This window comes from Gossypium hirsutum, chromosome D01 (assembly GCF_007990345.1).
Source record: "Gossypium hirsutum isolate 1008001.06 chromosome D01, Gossypium_hirsutum_v2.1, whole genome shotgun sequence".
NCBI classification, from domain to species: Eukaryota; Viridiplantae; Streptophyta; class Magnoliopsida; order Malvales; family Malvaceae; genus Gossypium; species Gossypium hirsutum.
The window spans coordinates 63,416,879-63,444,094 of NC_053437.1; the positions used below are offsets into that span (position 1 = coordinate 63,416,879).

At 34.0% G+C, this 27,216-nt stretch overlaps 3 protein-coding genes across 7 annotated transcripts; 2 read left to right on the top strand and 1 right to left on the bottom strand.

Annotated features, from left to right (window-relative positions):
- Window positions 1–1,881: 1,881 nt before the first annotated feature.
- Window positions 1,882–14,663, top strand: LOC107905309 (uncharacterized). The gene is made up of 14 exons (XM_016831938.2): window positions 1,882–2,125; window positions 3,035–3,580; window positions 3,953–5,170; window positions 5,285–5,609; window positions 5,841–6,096; window positions 6,193–6,409; window positions 6,634–6,986; window positions 7,102–7,641; window positions 8,397–9,594; window positions 9,927–10,274; window positions 10,712–10,949; window positions 11,028–13,753; window positions 13,895–14,046; window positions 14,162–14,663. Exons 1-14 carry the CDS (start codon window positions 2,054–2,056, stop codon window positions 14,451–14,453), a joined length of 8,481 nt encoding a protein of 2,826 aa, XP_016687427.2. The 5' UTR covers window positions 1,882–2,053; the 3' UTR covers window positions 14,454–14,663.
- Window positions 14,664–15,724: 1,061 nt separating this feature from the next.
- On the bottom strand, window positions 15,725–20,171 carry LOC107905307 (uncharacterized). 2 transcript variants are annotated; one of them, XR_001686493.2, is made up of 4 exons: window positions 19,482–20,171; window positions 18,474–18,557; window positions 16,410–16,781; window positions 15,725–16,335 (listed from the first exon to the last, which is right to left on the bottom strand). XR_001686493.2 is itself a non-coding variant. In XM_041087666.1 (4 exons), exons 1-4 carry the CDS (start codon window positions 19,519–19,521, stop codon window positions 16,222–16,224), a joined length of 606 nt encoding a protein of 201 aa, XP_040943600.1. In that variant the 5' UTR covers window positions 19,522–20,002; the 3' UTR covers window positions 15,725–16,221. The 2 variants fall into 2 exon arrangements, 1 of the variants encoding a protein (XP_040943600.1); XM_041087666.1 differs by having other exon boundaries at window positions 16,410–16,777; window positions 19,482–20,002.
- On the top strand, window positions 19,265–26,780 carry LOC107905306 (TSL-kinase interacting protein 1). Of its 4 annotated transcripts, none has more exons than XM_041087665.1 (15): window positions 19,265–19,982; window positions 22,335–22,525; window positions 22,648–22,730; window positions 22,807–22,854; window positions 22,952–23,061; window positions 23,384–23,468; window positions 23,569–23,623; window positions 23,717–23,869; window positions 24,197–24,328; window positions 24,429–24,586; window positions 24,689–24,927; window positions 25,011–25,386; window positions 25,538–25,957; window positions 26,049–26,177; window positions 26,273–26,780. In XM_041087665.1, the coding sequence occupies exons 2-15, from the start codon at window positions 22,399–22,401 to the stop codon at window positions 26,495–26,497; spliced, it is 2,340 nt and encodes a 779-aa protein (XP_040943599.1). In that variant the 5' UTR covers window positions 19,265–19,982; window positions 22,335–22,398; the 3' UTR covers window positions 26,498–26,780. The 4 variants fall into 4 exon arrangements, with proteins under 4 accessions (XP_040943599.1, XP_016687425.1, XP_016687424.1 ...); XM_016831937.2 differs by lacking the exon at window positions 19,265–19,982 and adding an exon at window positions 20,868–21,078; XM_016831936.2 differs by having other exon boundaries at window positions 23,569–23,869.
- Window positions 26,781–27,216: the final 436 nt, after the last annotated feature.

Below are 27,216 nucleotides of genomic sequence, written 5' to 3' on the forward strand. Positions count from 1 at the left end.
GTGACCTTCTTTTATTGTCCATATGTTTTTTTAACGTCTAGGGCTAAAAAGTATAACTTATACATATTTAAGTACTAAATTGGGATAAAAAAAGTTTAAGTATCAAAATGAAAAGATGGGTATACTTCAAGTGTAGAGTTGCCCATGGGTCGGGTTGAGTTGGGGGCTAACAAAATTCTAGGCCTGATCGATATGCCTAGACCCCACCTAACACGAAAAATAGGCTTAAATTTTTACCCAAGCCCGACTTAGATAAATATGCTAAAACTTGGGTATGACCCTCCCATATTAAAATTTTTATATAAAAAATTAAAAAATATATAATACATCAAAAAAATTAAAATAAATGCTTCCCAACAAATTGAAAAATAAATTAAAAAAATCTTTATATTTAAAGAACACTAGGTTAGGTTCAATTTAATAAGCAAATGCCTCTAAAATAGTAGCAAAATTCACAACAAAACAAAAGTTATACAATACTCAAACAATAACAACAAAATAATAGCAACATAATAGTGAGATGACAACAAAACAGTGAAAAAATAGCAGCAAAATAATGAAAAACAACAACAAAACAACCAAGTTTTTTTTTTGCCAAGTCGGCTCGACCCGAGCCCAAAAAATCTTACCCGAGGCTCGACCTATTTTCTAAACGGGTCTTATTTTTTTGCTCAAACCCATTTTTCGGGCTTATATTTTTGTCCAAACATTCCCCACTTTTCGGGCAGGCCTTCGGGTTGGGCCATTCGGACAAGTCTATTCAAGAGTCAAATCATGAATTAAACCTTTTAAATTTTTTATTATAAATTTTTAATAATTTATTTGATTGAATCAGAAGAATTAATCAAATCGAGAACTATTGGTTTGACTCGTTAATCCATTAGTCTAATCTTTTAAGAAAAAAAATTTAAAAATAAAAACAATCTATATAAAAGAGAAAATGATACTTTTTGTCTTTTTATTGTTGCATGTCAATTTTTTTAATTGGTTATCTTTTTTAACGAATAAACTTAAACAATTTAACTAATTATTGAACTAACAGAGGTCCATCTTGGGAAAAGAAACTAGTTTAGGTACTAATTCTAACAAAAAAAAAATTTAGGTACTCAAATGAGAAAAATATATAGTTTAGGTACTAATTTTTTTAAAACAGAATTAGTGGTTTGATTAATAGAGGTACCAACTTGGAAAAAAATAGTTTAAGTACTACTTGTGACAAAAAAAAATTAAATTTTAAGTATCAATTCGTGAATTAAGCTTTTTAGAAAAGTTGACATTTTTTTTTGTATTTTTGGTCTTTATTTTGTATTTTAGAAATAAAAATATTCTTTTTTATTTTTGGGAATTTGATATAATTTTTTTTATAACTTTCCTATTTTCTAACTTTTTTATTATATATTTTTCTATTTTCTAATTATTTTTCCATTTTCCTTATTTTTTGAATTTATTAAAAACGAAATTAAGTGATGTTACACAGCGTGATCTTTTACTAATGCTTAAAGTGTCGAAAATTTTAAGTAATAAAAGAAAATTAAGTAGCAAAGTGATAATTAAGAGTAAGTTTGAGGGTAAGTGATGCATTTATCCAAATTTTTTGTTCAATATGTAATATTTCATATCGTGTGTATTGCAATAAATACTAAACATTTTCCAAAGGAAACAAAATACGAGATACGAGACGTGAGATCAGAGCGCTAAAGTAGAAGAAGAATGGTCGTCCTTTAAGGTTTCTTCATTGTCATTTGGCGATATAAAAGCATGGCAATGGAAATCGCTTTCTATTTCTGTTGGTGATGTTGAATAAAGTGTGATAAAGCTTACCTTGATCATGTATATTAGTGCTTGTACGAACAATTAACTTTCATATTTGATATATTCATCTTTCTTCGGAGCTAAGAAACCGTACACTTTCTGTTTGCTTTTTGTGGGTTTCTTTTGAAGGTTGAAAGTTGAAGTGAGCTTCTAACTGTGTATGTTTGCAACAGATATTCAGAGGAACGATAGGAGGTATAGGTTCAAGTGAGTAGAGTATTGAGTATTGATTAAAAAAGATATGGGTTTCATTGATATTGTGTTTCAATGGTCTCTTGAAGACATATTCAACGATAATCTTTATAAGGATCAGGTGGGTTTGCTTTGTTCTTCATCATAATCATCATCATCACCCTTTAATCTTTGGTTTTCTTTTTTTGTTAGACCTTATTTATGGGTTTTCTTTGCAGCTTTTGGAATATCCACTTTTATGGAAGTTGAAAATGATTGCTCTTATACTTAAAAATAGCTGTAGCAGTGAGCTGGAATAAACTTTCTTTGTGTGTGTGTGTGTGTGTTGCAGCCCTAGCCCATGTCTGCATTCTATATTGTGTAACGGTCATTGGCAGCTAGCTAAAAGTGGCATGTAGTTACGTAGGTAGTGAATCGAGTGTAAGACTTGTGAAATTTTTGCTAACAAGGGAATTAGGAACTAATGGCAGCTAAAACACAATAACTTGTTATTTTCTTGCTATTAAACTCTTTTGAAATTTTACTAATAGAACTTTTTGTTACTATAGTTGTTGTGCACGTTATAAAATACCTCAGAACATTAAAAGCCCTTGAGTTGATCTTAAGCTTGTTTAGTTCAACCAGAGAGCTGAATAAAGATTGAACATAATAACTTTGTTGAATGGTTGAGCTTGGCTTCTAAAGGTTGAAATTTCCTTAAGTTCAAGATGAAAATGAAAAATCAGTTAAAAAAGCTGAAGTAAGTAGCCATATATGCCTCATGTGTGTTAGTGCATTCTTTAACCTTAATTATGTAGTTTGATCTAATCAGTACCTTTAGGCCTTCCATTTGTTATGAATTTAGTCCTTGAGTTATTTATTTTGGAAAGCCATGGAAAACGATATAAGAGATTTGTTATTGCACTAGTCTCCAAAATGGTTGTCTGAATCAAAGGATTAAACTATTGCACCTTTTTCTTCTCTCTCTATTGTTAGTCTGTTGACTGTTATGGATTGATTTGATCTGTTTCAATTTGATCTCAATTGCTAGGTGGAAATAATTCCAGTTTCATTTCAGTCGGTGGAACAATATTTTGGGTCATATCTTTTGCCTTTGTTGGACGAGACACGCGCAGCATTGCGCTCATCTATGGAAGTTATAGCTAGAGCACCATACGCCGAAGTGACATATCTTAATGAGTCAAAGTCACGTGGAACATTGCTGCTTGATGTGAATGTTGATTACTGGAGAAACAGGTTCAGTGATCGTGAGAAGAAACCATACAAAACATTGCCTGGAGATGTTTTTGTCATAGCAAATGTGAAACCTGAAACTGCTTCTGATTTACAAAGGGTAGGAAGAACCTGGATTTTTGCCCTAGTCACAAATATTCAAGAGGATGATGATAAGGATAATAGCTCATCTACTTCCTTCAAAGTGAAAGTACTGGAAGACTTTGTTTCTAAAGATGAAGCGCAGAAATCACTATTTGTAGTTCATTTGACAAATCTAACCACAAACACACGAATATGGAGTGCATTGCACATGGAAAGAAACTTAAAGATTATCAAAGAGGTTTTGCACGCCGATTCCATGGTATGGTACCACAGTGCAAATATGTTTGAGATTTCCTTCTGTAAATGTGGCATTATACTGGATAATTTGCAATTGCTTTTCATCGTTAGTGACTGCTTATGATGCAAGTGGCTATGTTTATTAAGCATCATGCAACATGCTTATTCTTTGTGTTGACAAGTTGAGACCTTGCGTTTGTCCAGCACAATTAACGTACCATGAGTTTTGCATTTCATATTTTCCTTTTGGTTTACATGTGTTTCAATATAACCTCATAAACAGTTTCCATAAACTTATTGTTATTACTTGAGGACCTTGTTTGAGGAATTTATTGTTGCTTTAATGGTATATATTCGCAGGAATGAATTTTGTTAAATTTCATGTTGTATGTAGGTAGCAGAAAGCTGCAGTCTCTGTTCCTCAGATATTGGTGGAAACTGGAATGAGATTTTTCTGAAAAACCTGCTATCTAAACTGAATGAATCTCAAAAGAAGTCGCTTGTTGCTTGTCTCAACAAAATGTTGTGCAATCACAAGTCTCATGTGGAACTTATTTGGGGTCCACCAGGAACTGGGAAAACTAAAACTGTTAGTGTGCTGCTGTTTGCTCTGTTGAGGATGAAGTACAGAACACTCGCTTGCGCCCCGACAAATATTGCAATTACAGAAGTAGTTGCACGTGTCTTAAAGCTGGTAAAAGAAGCTAAGAAAGCATGCTCTGTAGCTGATGATCAGTTTTGTTCGTTGGGAGACATCCTCTTATTTGGCAGTAAAGAGAGACTTAAAGTTGATTCTGAGATTGAAGAAGTATTTCTGGATTATCGTGTAAAAAGGCTTACAGAGTGCTTTGGGCCACTAGGTTGGTGGCACTGCTTTACTTCAATGATTACTTTTCTTGAAGATTGTGTTCCTCAGTACCATATTTTCTTAGAAAATGAATCAACCAAAAAGCAGGAACATGCTAGTGAAGATGAAAACCAGGAGAAAGGATGTTGCAGTGAAACTGATGATAAGAAGGGGATACACAAATCATTTCTTGAATATGCAAGAGAAAGATTTGCCACTACTGCATTACCACTGAGAAGATGTGTGTCAATTTTGCACACTCATATACCCAAAATCTACTTTCAGGCACATAATTTCAAAGACCTTGAAACTCTTTCAGGCCTGCTCAATTCATTAGATACATGCCTGTTTTTTGATGGTTTAGCTTCTGAAGAAGTGGAGGAGCTCCTTTTACGTTCAAAAGATGATAAATTTCTTCCCCAAAATCTTTGTGATCCATCTCGCTTGTTGTGCTCAATAAGAAGCCAGTGTCTTTCTGTTTTGAGAAGGCTCCGTGATTCTCTTGGTCAACTTAAACTGCCAAGTGCAAGGAACAAAGATTCCTTAGTACAGTTCTGCTTTCAAACAGCTTCTTTATTCTTTTCCACTGCATGCAATTCATATAAACTATATAAACTGGAAATGAAACCACTGAATGTGTTGGTAATAGATGAAGCAGCGCAGTTGAAAGAATGTGAATCAGCCATACCCATGCAACTGCCGGGTATTGTACATTCAATTCTTATTGGTGACGAATGGCAATTGCCTGCCACAGTTCAAAGCAATGTATGTAAATTATACTTGGTTTCTTGTCTTCTTTTATCTCCAAAATTCCTTTGCAAACTTCCCCTTCATTTATTTCCGAAAGCAACGTTATCAATTTGTATCTTTTCATTATAGGTTTCTAATGAAGCTGGCTTTGGAAGAAGTTTATTCCAAAGGTTGACTACTTTGGGTCATTCAAAGCACCTACTGAATATTCAGTACAGAATGCATCCATCAATCAGTTTCTTTCCAAATGCGTGTTTCTATAATAAAAGGATCTTGGATGCAGCTGGTGTTAAGCATAAGAGTTACGAGAAACATTATCTTCCGTGGCCTATGTTTGGCCCCTATTCCTTTATAAATATCTCTGGAAGAGAAGAAAAGGATGATGCTGGGAGTAGCCACAGAAATATGGTTGAGGTAGCCCTTGTGCAGAGATTGGTGCAAACTCTGTTCAAAGGTAATTATCTGGAGCTTAATTTGTAATGCTGTAATATATATTTTTTAATATAATTTTGCTTATATCTGGATGATTAATTTTCTGCCCTTCGCTGCATTGCCTTAAAGGAGATGGTTCAATTTAAGGGCTAGATGAGGCCTTTCCAGTTCACTTTATATTAAAATCAGAAAGCAATATTCATGTATTATTAGATTGACTTATTTTTGTTATATTGGTTGCTTTTTCATACAGCATGGAATAGCTCAAGAGAGAGGCTCAGCGTTGGCATAATTTCTCCCTATGCTGCTCAAGTTGTCGCAATTCAGGAGAAACTTGGTAGGAAATATGAGAAAACTGATGGCTTTGCAGTGAAGGTGAAGTCAGTTGATGGGTTCCAGGGTGGTGAAGAAGATATTATAATAATATCAACTGTGAGATCCAATAGTTCAGGAGCACTTGGTTTTGTATCCAATGCTCAAAGAACTAATGTTGCTCTTACGAGGGCTAGGTATTTCCTTGGATTAACCTTTTTTTATATCTCTCCAGTTTCTGCACTGCTGTGATAAGTTGCAATATATTACATGTTTTTTTTTTGCTTTCTCAGGCACTGCCTCTGGATTTTGGGGGATGGAAGAACACTGGCCAAACATGAATCTGTTTGGCAGGGTTTAGTTCATGATGCAAAGATGCGTCATTGTTTCTTTAATGCTGATGAAGAAAAGGGATTGGCTAAAGCTATATTTGATGCCAGGAAAGAGTTTGATCAGCTTGATGACTTGCTTAATCCCGATAGTGTTCTATTCAAGAATGCCAGGTGGAAGGTTGTAACTTATACTGGTTAAAACTTGTTATCATGCTAGGTCTATCAAGTTATTTTTGTTGGCATGAAATCATGTTTGAATTTTGTAAGTTTGGCATGAAATTTTTTTATCGAAGCTAACAGTGACATGATTTATCCTTATTTTAGTTGACGGGATTGCATTAGATACTATGACATTTTACACTTAGTGGTGAATTATTTTATTTTCATTTTCTATGACTTCAGGTTCTTTTCAGTGATAACTTCAGAAAGTCATTTGGGAAGGTGAAATCTGCCCAGACTCAGAAATCAGTTTTAAACCTTCTGTTAAAACTTTCCTGCGGCTGGCGGCCTAAGAAGAGAAATGTGGATTTAATTTGTGAAAGCTCTTCTATGGTCTTGAAACAATTTAAGTTTGAAGGTCTTTATATTGTCTGCTCAATTGATGTAGTGAAGGAACAGAGGTACACTCAAGTATTGAAGGCTTGGGATCTTTTGCCATTAGAGGATATTATGAGGCTGGTTAAGCGCCTTGATGGCATCTTCAAAATGTATACAGATGATTTTATCCGTCATTGCAATGAGAAATATCTGGAGGGGTAAGGACCATAATGGTAGTTCTAACATGTAAATATGAAATTTGCCTTTCTTGAATGTGATTATTATGTCTTATATGCAGTAATTCTTAACTTTTCTTCTTTTTTATTTATTTAGGGATTTGGAAGTTCCGAAAACTTGGACAACCTCATTTGGTATTGTCAAGTTTAAAACTTTAAGCCAAGATGAAATAAAAAACAGTTCACGTGGTAGTAGTGCTTCAGATGATAGATGTTACTTAGAGAACTCAAAAGTCAGTGAGAGCTTACTGCTGATGAAGTTCTACTCTTTATCATCGGGTGTTGTGAGCCACCTTCTCTTTGATCATGATGGAAGAGAACCAGAACTTCCATTCGAGGTGACAGACCATGAACGTGATATAATTTTATTCCCAAAAAGCACTTTTATATTAGGCAGGTCAGGCACCGGGAAGACTACTGTGCTGACTATGAAGTTGTTTAAGCAAGAGCAACTGCACCTGTTAGCAACTGAAGGTTTGGATGCAGTTAACACAAATAGGGTTAGTGATGTCTGTCTGGCAAACAGAAATATGGGTGGTGTTGGAGGCACTGAAGCAACTCCATTGCGCCAGCTTTTTGTCACAGTCAGTCCTAAACTTTGTTATGCGGTGAAAAATCATGTTCTTCAATTGAAAAGGTGTGTTGGATAATGAGATAAAGCGCTATCTTAATGGTAGTATGAATACCTTTGAAATTATAGTTGGCACAGAAAAAAAATATAATATTTTGGATATATAACATGGTTTACCGCAGTGATAAAATGATAGGCTTAGACCTTATGAAGTCTGAACTCTAAATCCTACCACCCTTTTATGTTTTATTGCAATGAAACCTTTTTCTTAAAATTTATTTTCTAATATTTTGGAAATGTCCTGTCATGTTTGTGGTTAAATCATAGCATTTGCATGTTTCACGAAGTGCTTCCTTTTAGGGTAGAACATCAAATTAACTTTTTTTTAAAGAATTCAGCAAATGTAATTGATGATCAGAGCATCATATATAGACCCTAGAATGGAAAACAGAACTTCGATGTCTTGCTATGTAAAAGCTGATAATCTTGCATCTTCTCTTTGAATTTTGGAACAAAACAAATCATTGAAAAGATTTTTGTTTAAAATTGTTGGCAACTCTTCTCTATTGTATAATCCTGAAAAGTGTTTTCTGACTTTTCAGTTTTCGAATCTATGAAGGTCTTTTGACTATGTTTAACGAATTCTGCTTTCCTATGGTAAAGTGTAGAGGTTTCTTTGTTACTGTTCACATGGTTTGTTATTTTGTTGACTTCCATGTAAATTAATTTGATTAACTTTTCTTTTAATTAGCGCTCCGGTTAGGGTACTTTATTTAGATGCATGTATTTGTTTTCCTGGTTTAACAATCCTTGTTGTTCAGGTTTGTCAGCGGTGGAAACTTTTCTCTAGAGGGTGCTTTTCAAGATGTTGATGATACTGATGGTGCAGCACAGTTCAAGGATATTCCAGATTCATTTGTGGATATTCTTCCCAAGGCATACCCACTTGTCATAACTTTGCAAAAGTTTCTGATTATGCTTGATGGAACAATGGGCAACTCATTCTTTGAGAAATTCTATGATGCCAGGGAGCTATCAAATATGGAAGTTGTAACTGCTCCAACCTTGGTACGAAATTGTATAAGATCAAAGGAGATAACCTATGAGAAGTTTTGTTCAATTTATTGGCCTCATTTTAATGCTAACCTGACAAATAAGCTTGACTCATCCAGAGTCTTCACAGAGATAATGTCTCATATAAAAGGAGGCTTGAGATCAGGGAATTCCTATGATGGTAGACTCAATGCGGAGGATTATGTAAAACTATCTGAGGGTCGGGCGTCTGCCTTAAGTTCACATGAGAGGCAAATGATATATGATATTTTTCAAGATTACGAAAAAATGAAAGGAGAAAATGGTGAGTTTGATATGGCTGATGTTGTGGTTGATCTCCATGATAGACTTCAAAATGAAAGGTATGAGGGTGACATCATGGATTTTGTTTATATCGATGAGGTGCAAGATCTTACAATGAGGCAGATTGCTCTTTTCAAACATGTTTGCAAAAATGTAAGTGAAGGCTTTGTTTTCTGTGGGGATACAGCACAAACTATTGCCAGGGGTATTGATTTTAGGTTTGAAGATATACGATCCCTTTTCTACAATGAGTTTGTTTTGGAATCAAAATGTGAAACAAATCATGGGAAAAAGGAGAAGGGTCAAATATCTAAAAATTTCCACTTAAGCCAGAATTTTCGTACTCATGATGGCGTCCTGAGGTTAGCGCAGAGTATCATTGATCTTCTTTACCATTTCTTTCCTTCATTTGTTGATATTTTATGCCCTGAAACTAGTCTTATATTTGGGGAAGCCCCAATTTGGCTTGAATCTGACAACGAAGACAATGTAGTTGCCAAAATATTCACAAACAGTGGTAATGCCGGGGCACATATGGTTGGATTTGGAGCAGAGCAGGTCATATTAGTACGTGATGATCCTGCCAAGAATGAAATTTTAAAGTATGTTGGCAAGCAAGCTCTTGTTCTGACCATAGTGGAATGCAAAGGATTAGAGTTTCAGGTATTTCGGGTTTAGTAAATATCCTTGTTTTCTATCATCCTATTATCTGCTAGTTTATGCATGTCAGTGTTTGTATTTACTAGAAATGCTCATTGATAGTTTTGTGTTGTCTAGCTAATGTTTTCTTTCTCGAAAGTTCAGAACCTAAGCTCAAGTTGGCTGGCTTGGCTTTGACAAAAAAAAAATATATGTTTAGCATTTGTATTTACTAATTGATCGGGTCTGCATGCATCTTAGTGGAGCCTTTTTCACGTCTTCCTAGTCTTTGTTTCAGAAGATGTCAAAATGATTTGTCCATGTTATGATTAGTTTTGTACATGACATTTCTGTAGGATGTATTATTGTACAACTTTTTCGGTTCATCACCTTTAAAGAATCAGTGGAGAGTTGTATATGAATTCATGAAGGAGCAAGGCTTACTTGATGCCAGTTGTCCGTCCCCAAGTTTCAAACAGGCAAAACACAACATTATGTGCTCTGAATTGAAGCAGTTATATGTTGCCATCACCCGCACAAGGCAAAGGCTGTGGATTTGTGAAAATGTAAAAGAGTTTTCCGAGCCGGTGTTCAATTACTGGAAAAGGAAGTGCCTTGTTCAAGTTAGGAAGCTGGATGATTCTCTTGCACAAGCAATGCAAGTAGCAAGTAGTTCAGAAGAGTGGAAGTCACGTGGTTATAAGGTTTGTTGTTTCTTGCTTTAAGAAGGTGTTCTACAACTCATCTGGTTGTTCTAGTCAGATAAATCTTATTTGTAAATTCAATTTGTTAAAAATAGAATGTCGATAATGGCAAGAAAAGAGAGAGAAATAGAACAAACAGATTTTAAGTGGAAACCCTTTTGGGAAAAAACCATGGACAGAGGAGAAGAAAATTTACTATGTCGAATTCGAATGATTATAAGGAGTATAGACTGCTAGGTTTAGAAAACCTTATTCTAATCAACATCTAATAGAATAAGAATTTGGGTCACAACTCTAACACAATTAATTTAATTGTATTAATAATCTGTTGTTAATATTTTTCATACATGATCCAAGCTATATCCTGCTATTTTCCAAAGAATTGATCTTTGTGCAAATCTAACTACTCTTGTCTCCCACTAATTTGTGTCCTGCAGCTGTTGCATCAGGATAACTATGAGATGGCAACAATATGCTTCGAAAGAGCAAATGATACATATGGGGAAAAACTAGCTAAGGCCCTTGGACTTAGGGCAAATGCTGACCGATTGCATGGATCAAATCCCGAAATGGCTTCTATTGCCAGGAGGCAGGCTGCTGATATTTTTGATTCCATTGGCAAGGCTGAGCGTGCTGCAGAGTGCTTTTACATGTTAAAGGAGTATGAAAGAGCGGGTACAATTTCATTTTCCCTCTTTGTACCTAGTTTATACCAGGATTTATGATTCTGAAAGTATTGTTTTGAAAATGCAGGTCATATTTATTTGGAAAAATGTGGGGAATCTGCTCTGGAGAGAGCAGCAGAATGTTTTGTTCTTGCTGGATGTTACATTACTGCAGCAGAGGTGTATGCAAAAGGCAACTATATCTCAAAATGCCTGTCTGTTTGTACGAAAGGAAAACTCTTTGATATGGGATTGCAATACATTCAATACTGGAAACAACATGCAAAAGCAGATGAAGAAATGGTCCAAAGAAGTAAGGATTTGGAGGAGCTTAAGCAAACGTTCCTGGAGAACTGTGCCCGTCATTATCATGAGATTAATGATAAGAGAGCAATGATCAATTATGTCCGAGCGTTTGATTCCATGAATTCAAGACGACATTTCTTGCAGTCCTTAGAATGCCTCGATGAGCTCCTATCATTGGAAGAAGAATCAGGGAACTTCTTGGAGGCAGCAAATATTGCTAAGTTGAGAGGTGACCTTCTGCTTGCTGCTGATCTGCTTGGGAAGGGTGCACAATATGAGGAGGCTGTGCATCTTATTCTCTGGTTTGTGTTCGCTAACTCTCTTTGGTTAGCTGGGAGCACAGGGTGGCCGTTAAAGCAGTTTAAAGAGAAAGAAAACCTTCTATCAAAAGCTAAGTCATTTGCGAAGAATTTGTCACGCTGGTTTTATGGGCTTGTTTGTTCAGAGGCTGACATTTTATTGAACAAGCCAAGCAACTTGTTCTTGATGAAACAATATTTAAGTGCTTCTCAGATGCACAAGAGTACCCGAGGTGAAATGTTAGTTGCTCGAATAATTCTAGATCATCACCTTCATTTAAATATATCGAATTATGAATGGATAGATGAATTGGTCTTTGATCTAGCAAGCTATTCAGAAGAGCAAATTTATAATAACAGGGTTTCCAGCGAGACACTGGTCTACTTTTGGAATTTCTGGAAGGATAAAATTTTGAAGATATTCGAGTATCTTGAGCATGCTGAAAACCAATATGGAACTAATGATTCTAGAAGATATGGAGATTTCTGCTTGAATTATTTTGGTGTATGGAGACAATTTAACAATCTGAATCCTATCTATCTTCTGAATTCTGACGCTGAATGGCTGAGAAAACTGGAGAACAAACATGTTTGCAGAAACCAGAAGCAGGTTTCTATTTCAATCCATCAATTTGTCTCAGCTGCAAGGAGTTATTGGTGTTCAGAATTGTTCTCTGTTGGCCTGCAAGTCTTGAAAATGCTTGAGCTACTCTATAATTTCTCACACCGGAATTCTTTGTCATCTTTTAATCAAAGCAGGTCTCTTACTCATATCTATGAGGTTGCAAGTTTTCTGTTGAATTCCAAGTTTCTGAACAGCCAGCATGCAGAAAAGGATTTGATGAAGTTCGTCAACCTGTCAACAAAGCACTTCTTTGGCTATATATTTCCTCTTGATTGGCGAGAATCATTGAGAGAAAACATGATTTCTCTTAGAGAAACTGAAATCTCAAGGAAGTTACTTGAAGAAGTTATATTGGAAAGTACTGGATCAAAATGTAATAGCTTGTCATATGGGAAAATTGGAAAGGTGGCGTTGATAATTCTTGGATCTGGTGAGCTTACTACTGAATTTTTTGTGAAGATTTTTGAATGTTTACACTGGAATAGACCATGGAAGAACTTCATTGTGAATCTGAAAGAGGATAGAGGTTCTCCTACATTTTCTACGACTGACAATATCAGTGAATTTATTGGGGAGAATAGAAGCTCAGGAACTACAACTGAATCTGCTGCTTGTCATATCAAACAAACTGGGAGTATTGAGCCAGTTATTTTGAAGTTCCACGAAGCTTTACAAGATACGTATAAAGTAAACTGGAGGAAAATATCTGATTATATGTCACCTGTTTGTTTCTTGTATCTTGTTGAGCGCCATCTAATGTTGTTATCCTTCGTCAACGGATACTTCTTCTCTACAAAGACGACATTTGTGGAATGGGTTGTATACCTGGATGGGAGACCCAGCTTAACTTCCAGTTTTGTGGCTGTTGATAAACATTCCTTGGAAGACATTGTTAAATTTGTAATTGACATGGTTCGGCAGTTCCTGTTTTGTAAGAGAGAGACCATAGATTGGATCAAGAAGTCTGGTATAGCTGTGAAGGAGTACCATTCACTGCTGGTTTTGCGATTGGTTCTCATTACATGTTTTGTTCATTTGAACTTTGGCAAGGGCCTTGATTTACTTTTTGACTTGCTGCGCCAAAAGAATATTACAGAACTACTCCCCTGGGAGATTTATGATGCTCTTCGGAGAAGGCAGAGAAATAATCGTCTGAATACTGATGTGAATCTGCTTGCTGATGCATTTAAGAAAATTGGAAACCCTCTGGTAATAGTGAGCATGCATGGAAACTGTCCTAAATTTGGATGCAAAGATGCTATATTTGTAGATATGAAGTTCAACCCATGCAAGGAGGAATTATTGAGAATTTTGTTCCCTAAAACTGGATGTTCTCAATATCAAACTGCTGGTTTCTCTTGTGAAGAACTTCTTCCAGCCAATTACAATGAAGGGACGAGCTCAGAGGTTGTTCCGTTTTCAAGCTCGGTTTCTCTGTCAGATCAAGACTTAAATACTCAAAATCAAAATGTTGGTGATCTGCAGTTTAACCATGACTGTTTTTGGGAAATTATTGAAGCATTAACGGCGGTGGATGGTATCAAAGATCTAAGGACCTTTATCTCGTATGCTTCGACACTGAAGGTAATGATTATATGCATGTTACTAAATAACCTCAGATGTCTTGCTGCTTTTTCCATGTATTTTATATTTCTAGTATTATTTCACTGTTATGATCTTTCTTATTGTTGTTTTTTGTTTGTTTATCATCACCGTTTTCTGTAGGTGTTTCTAGGAAAACTTGTTTCCATCATCGATGCTGGAACAAAAGAATATTTGCTGAAGAAACCTGCAGGTGGTGAAGACGACGACTTTTCAAGGGATGCAATGAGCGTGCTCAATCTAATGAATCAACTGCATAGTGAACTAGAATCGAGGTTGGTATCGTGCATTGCTTTTCCAGTTGTAGTTGAAAGATGTCAATTTACATGACATGATTAGTGAAGCATATTTCCTTACAAGTTCCCGCTGCTTTCTCCATTTCCTTTTCAGTAAGCTGAAACTTGAATGTAGCGTTCCAATAATTGGTGCCCTTTGCGAGGAGCTGCGTTCAGGGTGGTCTATAATGATGCCTCTCCTGCAGCAGCAAGGCTACTTGGTAAAAGACGACAACCATGCATCTGAAGAATCTGGTGATCATTGTGATGTCGAAGAGAGTGTAAGTAAGGCTGAGGAATGTAGTAAGGGTAAGAAGCCAGCTTCAGCAACTACTTTCAATTCCAAACCCCAAGGGAACAGTAAATCTAATAAAAACAAGAAGAGTCGAGGCCGAAATCGAAAGTAGATAAACATTCCTAAAATTCAGACCTTCGTTTTAACTTGATAGTTGAAAGTTAATGATAGAAGTTCTGGGATGACTTAAGCTCATCTATCTACATGATATTGAAATCTGTAGTCTGAATTGGGTTTGCATTCTGTTTTTTGAACTGCAACCTTTCTGAAAATCTCGGCAGATTCCCAACTTTATGGCCTAAACATATGGCCACCTTTCTCATAACTGATCCAGCTAATGAGAGCAAAATAATAAGAAGAAGAAGAATAGTAAAACCAAGCTAGTTGAGCTTGTTATTGAACCCCAAAACTCTGGAGTCTGGAAGCAACTTATTCCTTTAAAAAAGAAAGCCCCACCATCTTAATTTTGAGAAAATAAACAGTCTCGTCTCCACTGAATTAAAAATATTATATATTTTTTATGGGTAATTATTTGTTATATAAGTGGTGGACAAACGAGTTAAATGTCATTTTTTTAAAGGGTAAATTATGTTCATGGGTATAAAATTTTAATCATATTTGTGGAATTAAAACTTATCAATCTAGGGTACAGTGTAATGGAATAGAGCTGTAATTGAATAAAACTGTAATTAAATAGAGCTGTAATTAGTAATTCAATTGTTTGGTTGAATGGAATGAAATAGAACTGCAAGTGTAATAGTATTCATGTGTTTGATTGAATTGAATGATGTAATAGCATAAGGAAAAAAAAACTAAAATGACTAGAATACCTTTAGCAGAATTTTTTTTAGATGTATGATTATTGTTATTGTTATTAAATTTTAATAAGATTATTATTAAAAATAATTTAATAAAAATAATAAATAATTTAACCGTATTTTAACATAATTATTATTAAATATAATTTAATAAAATAATATATATAATTTAATAAAATTCTTAATATAATTATTATATGAATTAAAAAATCATAATATATAATACTATAAAAATAATATATAATCTACTTTATTATTTTTAAATTGCAATACAATTTAATGTGCTAAAATATCATTAGTGAAACAAATAATTTAATTATTCTACAATAAAAAAAATATTAGAAGAAATAAATAACTTGAGAATTATATTTCACATCCAAATATAATATTCATATATTAACAAAAAGTTAAATGATTTCATTGGTTTATATGTCATAATCCATATGTTATAAAATTTTGCAACATCAAAAAGTTACAACATTGTAATGACATTCTATCATGTCATTATACCATCCAAATATTACAAACACAAAAAGTTATCAAAATATCATCAACACAACCATGATTTTTAATGGTCAGCAAGAAATCTTCTAACCCATTTCAATCGCACAGAAGAAGGTAAACTAAAGAAAATGAGCATTTGCGTTGGATGATCTAGAATTTTGCTGAATGCGCGATAGCGCTCATCCTCAGTTAAACCTCCTACTTCACATAATGTTGGATATAAATTTAGAGCTCTTTCTTGAATGATCATTTCTGACTTTTGTTGAATAAGCACTACAATATTCCTACTGATTTCAACGCCAACGGTCCGTATGTTTTCCGCCAATAAAGTGGCAGCATCATGAAATGAAGTAGAAGAAATATGATCACTTGCATCATAAATCTTTTTTTTTCTTCTTTGAAAATGTGGAATCACCTTGGTTTCTAGTTGGTTGCGGTTGTGTAGCTGAAACATCCATGTCATCCAAAGAAACATCAGCTTCGCATCCATAAAAATCGTTTCTTTCTTCATGAATATTTGTAGTAGCTACATCCTCAACATCTATTTCTTCAATAATATCAGCGACTGCTTGAGCATCTTTCCCGGTGACTCGATCTTTTGCATATATGGCAATAAGTTGTGCCATAATAAGAGAAACTACGATGTTTGAATTGACCGGCTTCTTTATGACTCTATAAAATGAGGAATTCATATTAGATATAAGTTTAGTCAAAATAAGATAATAAAGATTTGAAATAATTCTTACATTTATATATGAGTTCCACAATGCATCTTCAGCAACAACAAGCTGCCAATGCTTATCCCAACCAAAACCGCTATTGCTTTTTCCACTAAGCATGTCATAAACGATTGACAAATCCCTTTTCAATGTCCTAATCCTCGATTCAAGATTACGTTTAGCCTTCAACATGGCATTGGGTAAAACTTTTTCTAACATTTTTTCTAACTCATTTAAATAACCGGCTTTGAACCTCGTATCAGCATTAAAGGTTCCAACATTGTGCAAGTCAACCATACAGGCAACCAACGCAACATCTTCTTCTAGAACCCATTTTCTTTTGGTTCCTCGAGAATTTTTGGAAGAAACACTTGATTGTGAAAAACTTGACATAACTATCTTAAGAAAAAAAAAATTAAAATTAAGTTAAATATTATGAATCAAAAGAAAATAAATTATAATCCAACAAGTCTAGTACAATACAAAAAATAATTCAAACACCACCAAAGTTTCGTAAACTAGATACATGAAATAACATAAACTTAAATATTAACGTTTACTATTTTTACCCTAAACCTAACTAATTTCTAGTGTTTGCCATTCATCGAACATTTGGTTGTCTATTTCCATCTTCCAAGTAGCCCATGCATCCGATGGATTAATATTTACGATATTCGGTTCATCGTCATCTATCACATTACTAGGAAATCCTTCTCCCAACTCCGCTTCAATAGGATCAAGACTCATATAGGTTCGAATAAAATTATGGAGCAAACAACATGCAATAATGATTCTATTGTGCACCCTCACAGGATAAAATGATGGACTCCTAAGTATTCCCCATCTAAGTTTCAAAAAACTCAAAGCATCTTTCAATAACATTACGTGTTGAAGCATGTTTCATATTGAAAAATTCTTCTTGAGTACTTGGCTGGTAACCCTAACGCCACTCATTCAAATGATATCTTTGTCTTCTAAAAGGTGCAAGAAATCCCTCACAATTTGTGTATCCAACATCAACTAGATTATAAAAACCTATAAAAAAATTTTATTTGTCATGGTTAATTTCCCAAAAAAGTATGATCTTAAAAATCAATTCAAAGTGCTCTAATTTTGCACTTTACCATAAGGAACTTTTAGTCCATGTCTCCTACTAATGGCATCTCAAAGAACCCGTCCTTCAGCAACAGAACCTTCCCAACCAGGAAGAACATAAACAAAATGCATATTAGGTGTACAAACACCTAACATATTTGTTGCTATGTCACCTTTTCGCGTTCGATATCTAAGTTTATCAACTGTTGGAACCCTAATCTTGATGTGGGTTCCATCTAAAGCACCTAAGCAATTCTACATCACATGTATAAAACCTTGAGTTAGGATACTATATTTAAATCTAAATCAACTATATGTACAAGCTATATATAGAACTCACTCAAATACCTTAAACCATTTCCACCTTGGGTCTGTAGAATTGGCTGTAATTGGTTTTGCCTTTTTAAATAACACATCTTGTAAGCATATGACAACATTTAAAACATTGTGAAATGATCTACTAACGGTTTCCCCGGACTTATTAAAGTGATGCTTGATAACTCGATTTTTAAGTTGATGAGAAATTATATGTAAAAACATTACCACTTGCTCATTAGCAAGCATGTTCTTTGACGACTTCAATCCCACTAAAGTTTGTAACATCTCACATAGTTTTAAAAAGGTAATTCTATTCATCCTAACTTGTTCAATACAGGTCTAGTCACTAGCATATACAATTCTTTTCACATAATCTCGTTTTGCATAAAAATCTAAAATATAGGATCTAATCCTTGGTCTATAAGTATGTAGGCTATAGATGGCACCCAATGTAAGTAAGAACCAACTCGCAACTGTACACATTTGCAACCATATTGTCAATGGAAGACCAATTCTTTTACGCCTCACACTTTGTACTATTAAAGGCAGACGAGCCATTACTGCTAGATCTTACAGTGTTACATATCTTCAAATTGTAGTAAAATGGTCACATTTCTCCAATACTAATTTCAATAACAGTAAAATAAAATCAAAGAATTTAATTGCCAAAGAACTTACAGTGATTTAGTGAATACAAGATGCTCAACTGTGGGTGGAGGAAGCAATCAAACAAGCCAAAGAAGAAGAAGAAGCAATAACACACTATCAAAGAAAAATGAACAATGCATATTAATAATCTTTACAAAGCACAAAATAGAAATTACAACCATCTTTGCAAGTAAAAAAATTGAAATTCATTTCTTTATCAATCATTAGTAAAAGGAAAAAAAAAGAAAATAAAAGAATGTGTTTTTGTGAATTTGATTAATTGATGGCTGACGTTTCATAATTATTTTTAAAAGAAATACCTCATCCAAATAACATAGTTTCCAATTCTACAGAAATATACACATATATATATATTATAATTTTTTTTAAAATATTCGATTTTTAATTTACCTTCTAAAAAGTTTATATTCATTCTCACACTATAATTAACTAATGTTTTATTTGAATTAATAATTGTGAAATAGAAAAATATATATTATTTTGTTTGAATAGTTAAAATTAGTAAAAAGAAAAAAATAATATGAATTTAATAATTTTTATAAGAAAAGAAAATAAGATCTTAATTTCTTTTATTTTGTATTAACTCAATTCAATTATAGATATATGTGTTAAATATCTTAAAAATTATGTATTTTAAAATATTCGACTATTATTTATATTTAAATAAAATCTAAAACTCCAAAGCATTTTTTTTTGTTTAGTTTGTTGAGATAACTTTTGTAGTGTTAATTATCATTTTTAATTCGATTAGGATTACACTATATGCTTAACAGGTGGTAACCATAGACTGCGCTCAACTTGGATAGAAAAGCAGAGTTATTACATCAAGTCAATAGGGAGGAAGTTTACGAATCTGATTCCAAAAACCTATCTCATAAATATAATTTGAAACAAATCTATATCACAATTACACCCTCTTCTTGTTGTTGAGTGTTTATAAAAATTATAGTCCATAATTGAAAGATTCTTGAAATTATTAAGCAAAAATGGAAAAAAGAAAGAAAGAGAGAAATGAACCGGGAGAGTTTGAACGTGACCCAACATGGCCTCTCCACATTAGAAATTGAAACGCTCTTAATGCAATAATCCAACAGCCAAGGAAACATTTTCTTGCCAAATATCAAAAGAACAATTAAACTCCAAGATTCCTTGCAGAGCAGTGGAGAATAATCTTTTCGTGGGTTCTTTTAACCCAATATTTATAATGACAACAATCTTGCAGATTGATACTAAAGTTCGGTTAAACTTGGAGATAATTTTTTTTGGGAACAGAGGGCAAGGGCGAACTGGTTGAGATTGGGGGATAAGAATACGGCTTTCTTTCAAAACTTTGCTTCCCAAAGGAGAAGAACGAATAGAATAAGTGGGCTGCAAGGAGGGGATGGGCGGTTTGTGAGGGGGGAGACCGAGATGGAAAGCTTTGCGAGAAATTATTTTGAATCGATGGCGGACTGAGCGGTGGCGAAGTTGCTTTTGAATCGGTAGAGGAAAGCAGAAATGGTGAACACTCGAGAGGAGGTTTGTGACCAAGCTGGTTTATTTAATTTTGTTGTTTTTCTATTATCTTAGATATTTTGTTGCTATTGCCTTCCTGGACTTGGGCCGCTGAGATGGGTAAGGCTTGTTATTTTTGTTTTTCATAATAAAATCCAGTCCAATTTTATCCCTAAAAAACAGAATACCAACCCATAGAAGAGATGGACAAATCCGTGATTTTCATTTTCTTTCCCTTTTGCTTTCATTTAATAAAAACAAAGTATCTTTTTCTTTCATTTTCACATTTTAAAAAATAAGGTATAAATATACTTTCAATATATATATTTATCTCATATTTAGTATTTAATTCTTTACTTTTAATTTTAAAAGTTTAATCGCTTTATTCATTTAATTTTAATAATTAAACTTCAATTAATAATATTATAAAATAAAATTAACTTGAATTATGTGACATTTTAAAATTTAAAAAAAATTATTCAAAAATAAAAATAAAAACATTTGACATTTTTAATGATTGATTTAAGTTTTCACGCATATCACATTTCACATTTCTTTATTTTAAAATTTCATACATTCCAATCTAACTAAATTCCTTTGACATCAAAGGTGGATTAAATTTTAAATTTTCAAATAAGATAGGGACTGAAAGCAAATTAGACCGAAAATAAATAATCCAATTTTCTTCATGTCTCCTACGTTTGCGATATACGGTGATTAAGATTTTCAATTAAAAAAAATTCCACTCCTTTATTAACAGATTTTATATTATCTAAATAACAATTTTTATTTTATTTTATTTTGACCTTTTTCATTATTCAATATATATTGTTTAAAGTTACCAAGTTAAAATTTGCTTTTTTATTTTATAAATCCAATACTCCAATTTATTAAATTACTTTACTTATCATTCAAATTACCAAAACCCTTTTTTTTTCAATTTTCTTCAAAGTAAAAATTAAAAAAAGAAAAGAAAAATTCATTATAATTTTTTATTTTTTTCATATCTTCCTAACAGTAGACGTCCGTCGGAAGATTCTTCTTCCGGTCTCAATAGCTTTGATTCTTTGTTCAAATCAAAGCTCCTTCGATTCCTTCAATTTTGTTTATTTTATTTCAGGTATTTTTTTTTTCAACCTAACTTCAATTTCTTCTTAATTTTCTGTTTTTTTTTTTAATTTTTGGTATGTTATTAAGCTTTTGCCGATCAAGTTTTACTGTAGTTCGAAACCCTAGCTTTTGTATGGTTATCGAGAAAAATTAGATTATTGTATGATCTTATGTGTTTTTTTTTCTTTTCTGTTCAATTTATTTTGATACGGAAAAAAGGAATTCAATTTGGTCAAATAGTCGTACAGTTGACTTTACCTTTTTTGTTGTTGTTTGAGATCTCATTAACTTGAAACAAGTTGAGCTCGAGATTTGATGCTTTTAGCTTTCTGGCATTTCTTAGCAACTCGGAAGGGTTTTATTTTTTTGTTAATTTGTTCTTTTTTTTTTCTTCTTTTGTTTGAAATCTGTATATTTGTAAAGCTGTATTGCTTGCTTGTTTTCGTTGAATTTGAATATCGGCGGACGGATTCGGATATAGAGTTTGTTGGTTTTAGGGTTTGTTTCCGTAAGGAAATTCAAATGTTATCAGGATATGTAATGTACGGTTAAGAAGATTGTTTTGTTTGATATATCATTCTTAATTTTTTTTTCTTTTGATATGAAGATTGATTGTTTGATGAATTCAAATGCATTGTTTAGTTTCGTTGTTGTTGAATGCAGATTTATTGTTTTGCATTTGTTTGTTTGTTGAAGTGAAATTGAAAAAAAAGAAATAGATGAACTATTCAAGGTGAATAATCATTCGTTTTATAGATTAAACCAATTGACTATGATAGTCACATTGGGGAATACTAAGGGTGCTTAGCATTCACTTAATTACATGCTTGGGTTCTTTTTCTAACCATAGATACAAGGTTTTTATTATTATCTAAATTCCTAATAGGAAATATATTTAGGTTCTAAAATATGATTACTAGATTGTGCCTTTGCTCTTGTAGCATATGAAGTTGTTTTTACCATTCTCCAATATGAAATCATTGTTTAATGTCTCAATTGATGTAAAGATTTGCAGAATAATAGCAGATGGTAGTAAACCGATCTTGTGAAAACTGTGAGCTATATTGTAGTTGATAAGCTCAATAAAATCTCTTGTATTTGTTGAGAGTCAAAGAGGAGAAAATATTATTTTCGCTATTTTCTTAAGGGATGTGCACATGTGCTTTCAGCTGTTTATGATGAGTATATATTGGCTTGTGCTGCTTTGGTTGTTGCATTTCCCGATTTTCTATTTGATATTAAACTTATTTTTCTTTTGGTAAATAGGTTTACTTGATTGTATACGAATTTGAGGGGGATGAGGCATTAGTTTTCATGTGATGCCATCAACATGCGGACAGAGTCACAGGTCTTCATAGCCTCTGAGGCACAAAATAATCAAGAAAATATTCCTATTCAGGTTGGAGATCCCAATGTAGTACCATCCACCTCGAATAATTCTGTGCTGGAGCAACCTGGTATGTCAATGCACTTATAATAATTTTCATCGATTCAGTCCATGCACCATTTCCATCTATGGAAAATACTGATCATGCATTTAATTGTTGTATGAATGTGTGAATTGAATGCCTAATGCTAGCTAAAAAGCCAACTCGGCAATGGGCTGCTTGGACACGTCAAGAGGAAGAGAGTTTCTTCACTGCATTACGACAAGTTGGGAAGGCAAGCCAATCTTATACGTCCTTTGGCTTTTAACATTTTCCTATATGATATTTCTTGACACTAGCATTACTTGCAGAATTTTGAGAAGATCACATGTCGTGTGCAAAGTAAAAACAAGGATCAGGTTGCTACTAGATTTTATTCTGATTGTTTCATATTCAATATAAGACTACAGTCTCTTGTCAGTGTTTTATTTGTGTTCTTCTTTTTGAAATTTGTAGGTCAGACATTATTACTATCGTCTTGTCAGGCGGATGAATAAACTTCTGGGTCCTGGATTATGTTTGGATGCCAAAAACTCTAAAGATACTAATGCAGCAATGCTTCGCTGGTAATGCTGAGAACTATCTTTTTCTTGTAACATATTTAAATAAATTCAAATATATAATTTGGAGGATGCATTGTTACAGCATTGCTAACTGCAGTTTTAAGTCTATCACTAGGCACCATTATATCTATTTATAGCAAATGTATTGAGCTGAGGTGCCCCATCAGAGGGCATATGGCAAAAACATTTCCTTTATATTCCCATTTTTAAGCATGACAGTTAGAATCTTAAATTTTTTATGCTATCATGCTGCAACAATGGTACATTAACAAATACTTGACCTATATTTTTGGTTTCATTGAAAAATGGATGTCTTCTTTTACAGGTGGTCTCTTTTAGAAAAGTATAGCTGCAAAGCCTCGAAACTTCATTTGAAACCTCGAAGATTTAAAATTTTTATTGAAGCTTTGGTTAGTCAGAATCTTTTATGCTGCTTGTTTGCTATTTTTTGCCCATCTAGATGACATTTTATGCTTGTGCTGGACTGACTGATCTGTTGTTCCAATGAAGGAGCATCAACTCTTGAAAGACCGGAAGAAGAATGTACGAAAACGACCATCTCATGGTGAGAATATTTCACCTACATCTCCCAACACTTCCACAAATCAGAGTAGGGCTTCTGGACATGATGCTCATACTGTCAAGCTGGTTCTTGTAGAGAGTCAGAACATTCAAAAATTAGGACCTGGAAAAGGTTCATTTAAGCGTAATAGCAATGTAGGTGTTAATCGTAGCAATAACAAAGGGGAGTCAAATACCATGAAAGTTGCATCAAATACCATGAAACCTGCAAGGCAAAGATGGAAATCAGGTACTCTACCCCCCAAATAAATAGTTAAATACAATAAACTGTATCTTCAGATTCTTATGGCACAATAGGTTTTCCAGTTTCTATTTACTTTTATGTTTTGCAGCCCTAATGTTAAAGATGTTGGTTATTTAACTTTTTCCACTTTCATATTTCTAAACATTGTTGTTGATGCCATGGCTAACTTCATTTTACAGTTTCTTATGGTTCTTGCTTTGTATTATTAGCACCTGAAGTTTTAAAGCTTAGTACGGGAATTCCCATAATTCAATTTTCTTGTTTTCCATTCAAAATTATGGTAAAGTTGTATGGCTATACAATGTTTGGCAGTTGCCTCATCAGCTGCATATAAAAAATGGGAAAAGGCTGCAATTGCTGGTGTTTCTTTGGTTGCCAATGCTGCTGAGCATTTGGAGAGAACTACTAGTGACAAAGAAGTTGAGCATGAACAAGACACACCAGGTGAGATTGAACAAATCGATTTGTCGATTATTTCCTTGAAAGGAATTGAAATTACTATGAACACAAGAAAATTTCTCAAACTCCTTTTTTTCCGCTCTAGATCCAGAGCATAAGATCCTTGAACCAGTTGACAATAATCAACTTCCTTTGCCTGCTTTCTCTCAAAATCCTTTTGCTGAGAGCAATGTACATGCTACTGTTAAACTTAAGCTCCAGCTCTTTCCAATTGATGACAGTACTAGAAGAGCCTTGGAAATGGTGAGTGCCAAAAGGAAATATTATTGTGATTGTTATAATGTATCACCAAGTATTACCGGTTGTGAAGTATTAAGGAAATAATTAGTCATCATCTCTTGTTAGGATAAACACAATCCATACTTGGAACTCACTCTTAGTATTCGAAAGAAGATATCTTCAGTACTGGAGCATCTGAATCGAAAATGGGGCAACTCAAGTGTAGCATCAGGAGTGCTTATGCTTTTCCCTTATGGTGTTCAAAGAGAAAACCTTAGGGCTTATCAGAGATGGACTCAAGCAGCCATTGTCAGTGCAGCAGACGTATATGCAATGATTGGAAGGCCCCAAGTATTTCGCCTAAGGTATTTTCCTAAATGATTTTGTCCTCGTAGCTATCTTCTGTGTTATAGATTTGTATGATTGCTGATATAAGCTCTTTTTGAAGGTATGGTTGGGTTTCTGATGCTGAAGTTGAATCTTTGACGCGGCAAGCACCTGTTTCTCCATCCTACCTTTCCAATGTGCATAATATGAATGCTGAAAGTAGGAAGAGCTGTGTTATGGAAGAAGCACAAGTATCTGCCTCATCTAACAATGATGTGTCTAAGAAACTTGATGATCCTTGCAAGAATCAGCCAATATTACAGAAAGAAAATAATGCCCTTGAACCTCCTCGAACTGGTTTTCCCACCATGACAGAAAAAAAACTTGCCACTGGTCTTAAAGATAATTTTGGGGATTCCCCTATTCCTGCAAGAAATGCATCATCAGATAGAAGTGAGACTTGCAATCTTGCTATTATGAGATGGTTGGAAGATGCAGTAAGTTCCCATCCCTTTGTTGAAGTTTTCGAATCTGTTTGAGAGTTTCAGCTTGCAATTATGATTTAAAATCAAGATCTGTTAATCATCCATCGTCTTCATTTTGATCACCCCTACATTCCCGACATCTTACTTTCTTTTGTTTGCATAGGATGATCAGAGATTGAAAAATAGCAATGCTGCATTATCTGTTGGCGAATGGGCCGACAGTCTTACAAACATAAGTGTCGGAGATCTTCTTGCAGAAGTGCCTCATGACTTGGATGGTAACTGTGTTGATCGCGCTGTTACAGAGAATTCGCAATGTCTTCAGCAGATTCCATTCAGCTGTGATTCATTTGACGCAGCCATTGCTGCTCATATTTCTATGCATCAAAACAAGATGGACATTCCGTCAATACCATCCCATGCATCTTCTATCTGGGATGCAGAAGATACATGTGATGCCTTCTTATTTCGGAAGAATCCTATTCCTTGTACCGATGTTCCTAGATTCTCCGGTATTACTTCACAAGCGGCCTGCAAACAGATTGCAAGACAAAACTTAGCAGAATTGAGCACCCATTCTAAGGTATGTCTTACTTCTGGTTCAGGCAATTTGATTGTCTGATTGTTTGAATAATTACCTGAAAATAAGGTATAATATCATTCTGCTCTTACAGGAATCACCTGATCCAGAGGAGCCAATGGAAAATTCTGCTTGTGAAGACCTCACAGATAAGTGTCCATCTGATCCACACATCACGGATACTACGGAAAACGATTTCAATGGGCTGACTGACATTTATTGGGTATGTTAGCTTTTCTATTACCAGCAAACCAAGTGTTTTCTAAGTCATAAATTCCTTATACAGCTGACCATCTTTCTTGTTCCTTCGCATCACAGCCTGAGTCTCTTGGACCACTGGATCTCGATATACCGACTTGTAAGTACCATACGGAAGAATTAATTTTCAGCGATAGCCTTGGAGGTTTGAGCCGTTTAATAGCCAGTAGTCTGGATGCTTTTCAAAATTGTTCATTTTTCGGAACAGACAAGAAAGAACCAACGTCAACAGTAGGAGCTCAGGATACTTTCTCCTCGGCTTTTAAAATTAGCAGTGACAACTGAAACCGTAATCAAGTTCAGTTTCCGGTGAAAAACACTAATTGCGAGTGAGAGGTATGTTCTTGGAAACTTTCAATGGTGTGACTAACAAGTTTGTTTGACCTTAAAATGCTAAAAGAGAATAGGTTGATCAGAGCCAGGAGAATTCTGGCTTTATTAATGAACAAGCCTCTTCAACTATGTACAAAGCACTTTACTTCCCATACTTGTTTATATCTTTCTTCTTTCAGAAATTGAACTTTGACCCATTTTATTAGTGGAAATGGTATCATATTGTTTGGTCGTACCGTTTTTAATTTATCAATATTTTTAAGAATATTTATTTTATTTATATAAAAAAATTTATATTCAACAATAAATTTCAAAAATAAAGATCTAAAATAAACGATGAAAAATATCTGATGCGAGAAAGGGTTGGAGTTTTTTTTTTTTTCGTACTTATGGTAACTACCATTAAGAGTAGTGACTATTTCCCTGTTGTTGGTGTTTTTCGAAGTAAATGATTAGTCATTAAATGTGTTTTATTGCTATTAGCAGAGAGAATTCTAACTACATGATTAAAGGACGAATTGAGCAATCATCACATTATACTTCATTAAAAGGAGAATTGGTGTTAGAATGTATCAACTCACTACTAAAACAATGTCAACTAATTAGTACGATTAAAATCAATGTAGAATTGACTATCTTAATTAGTGATGGTAAAAAATTCGAACTTAAAC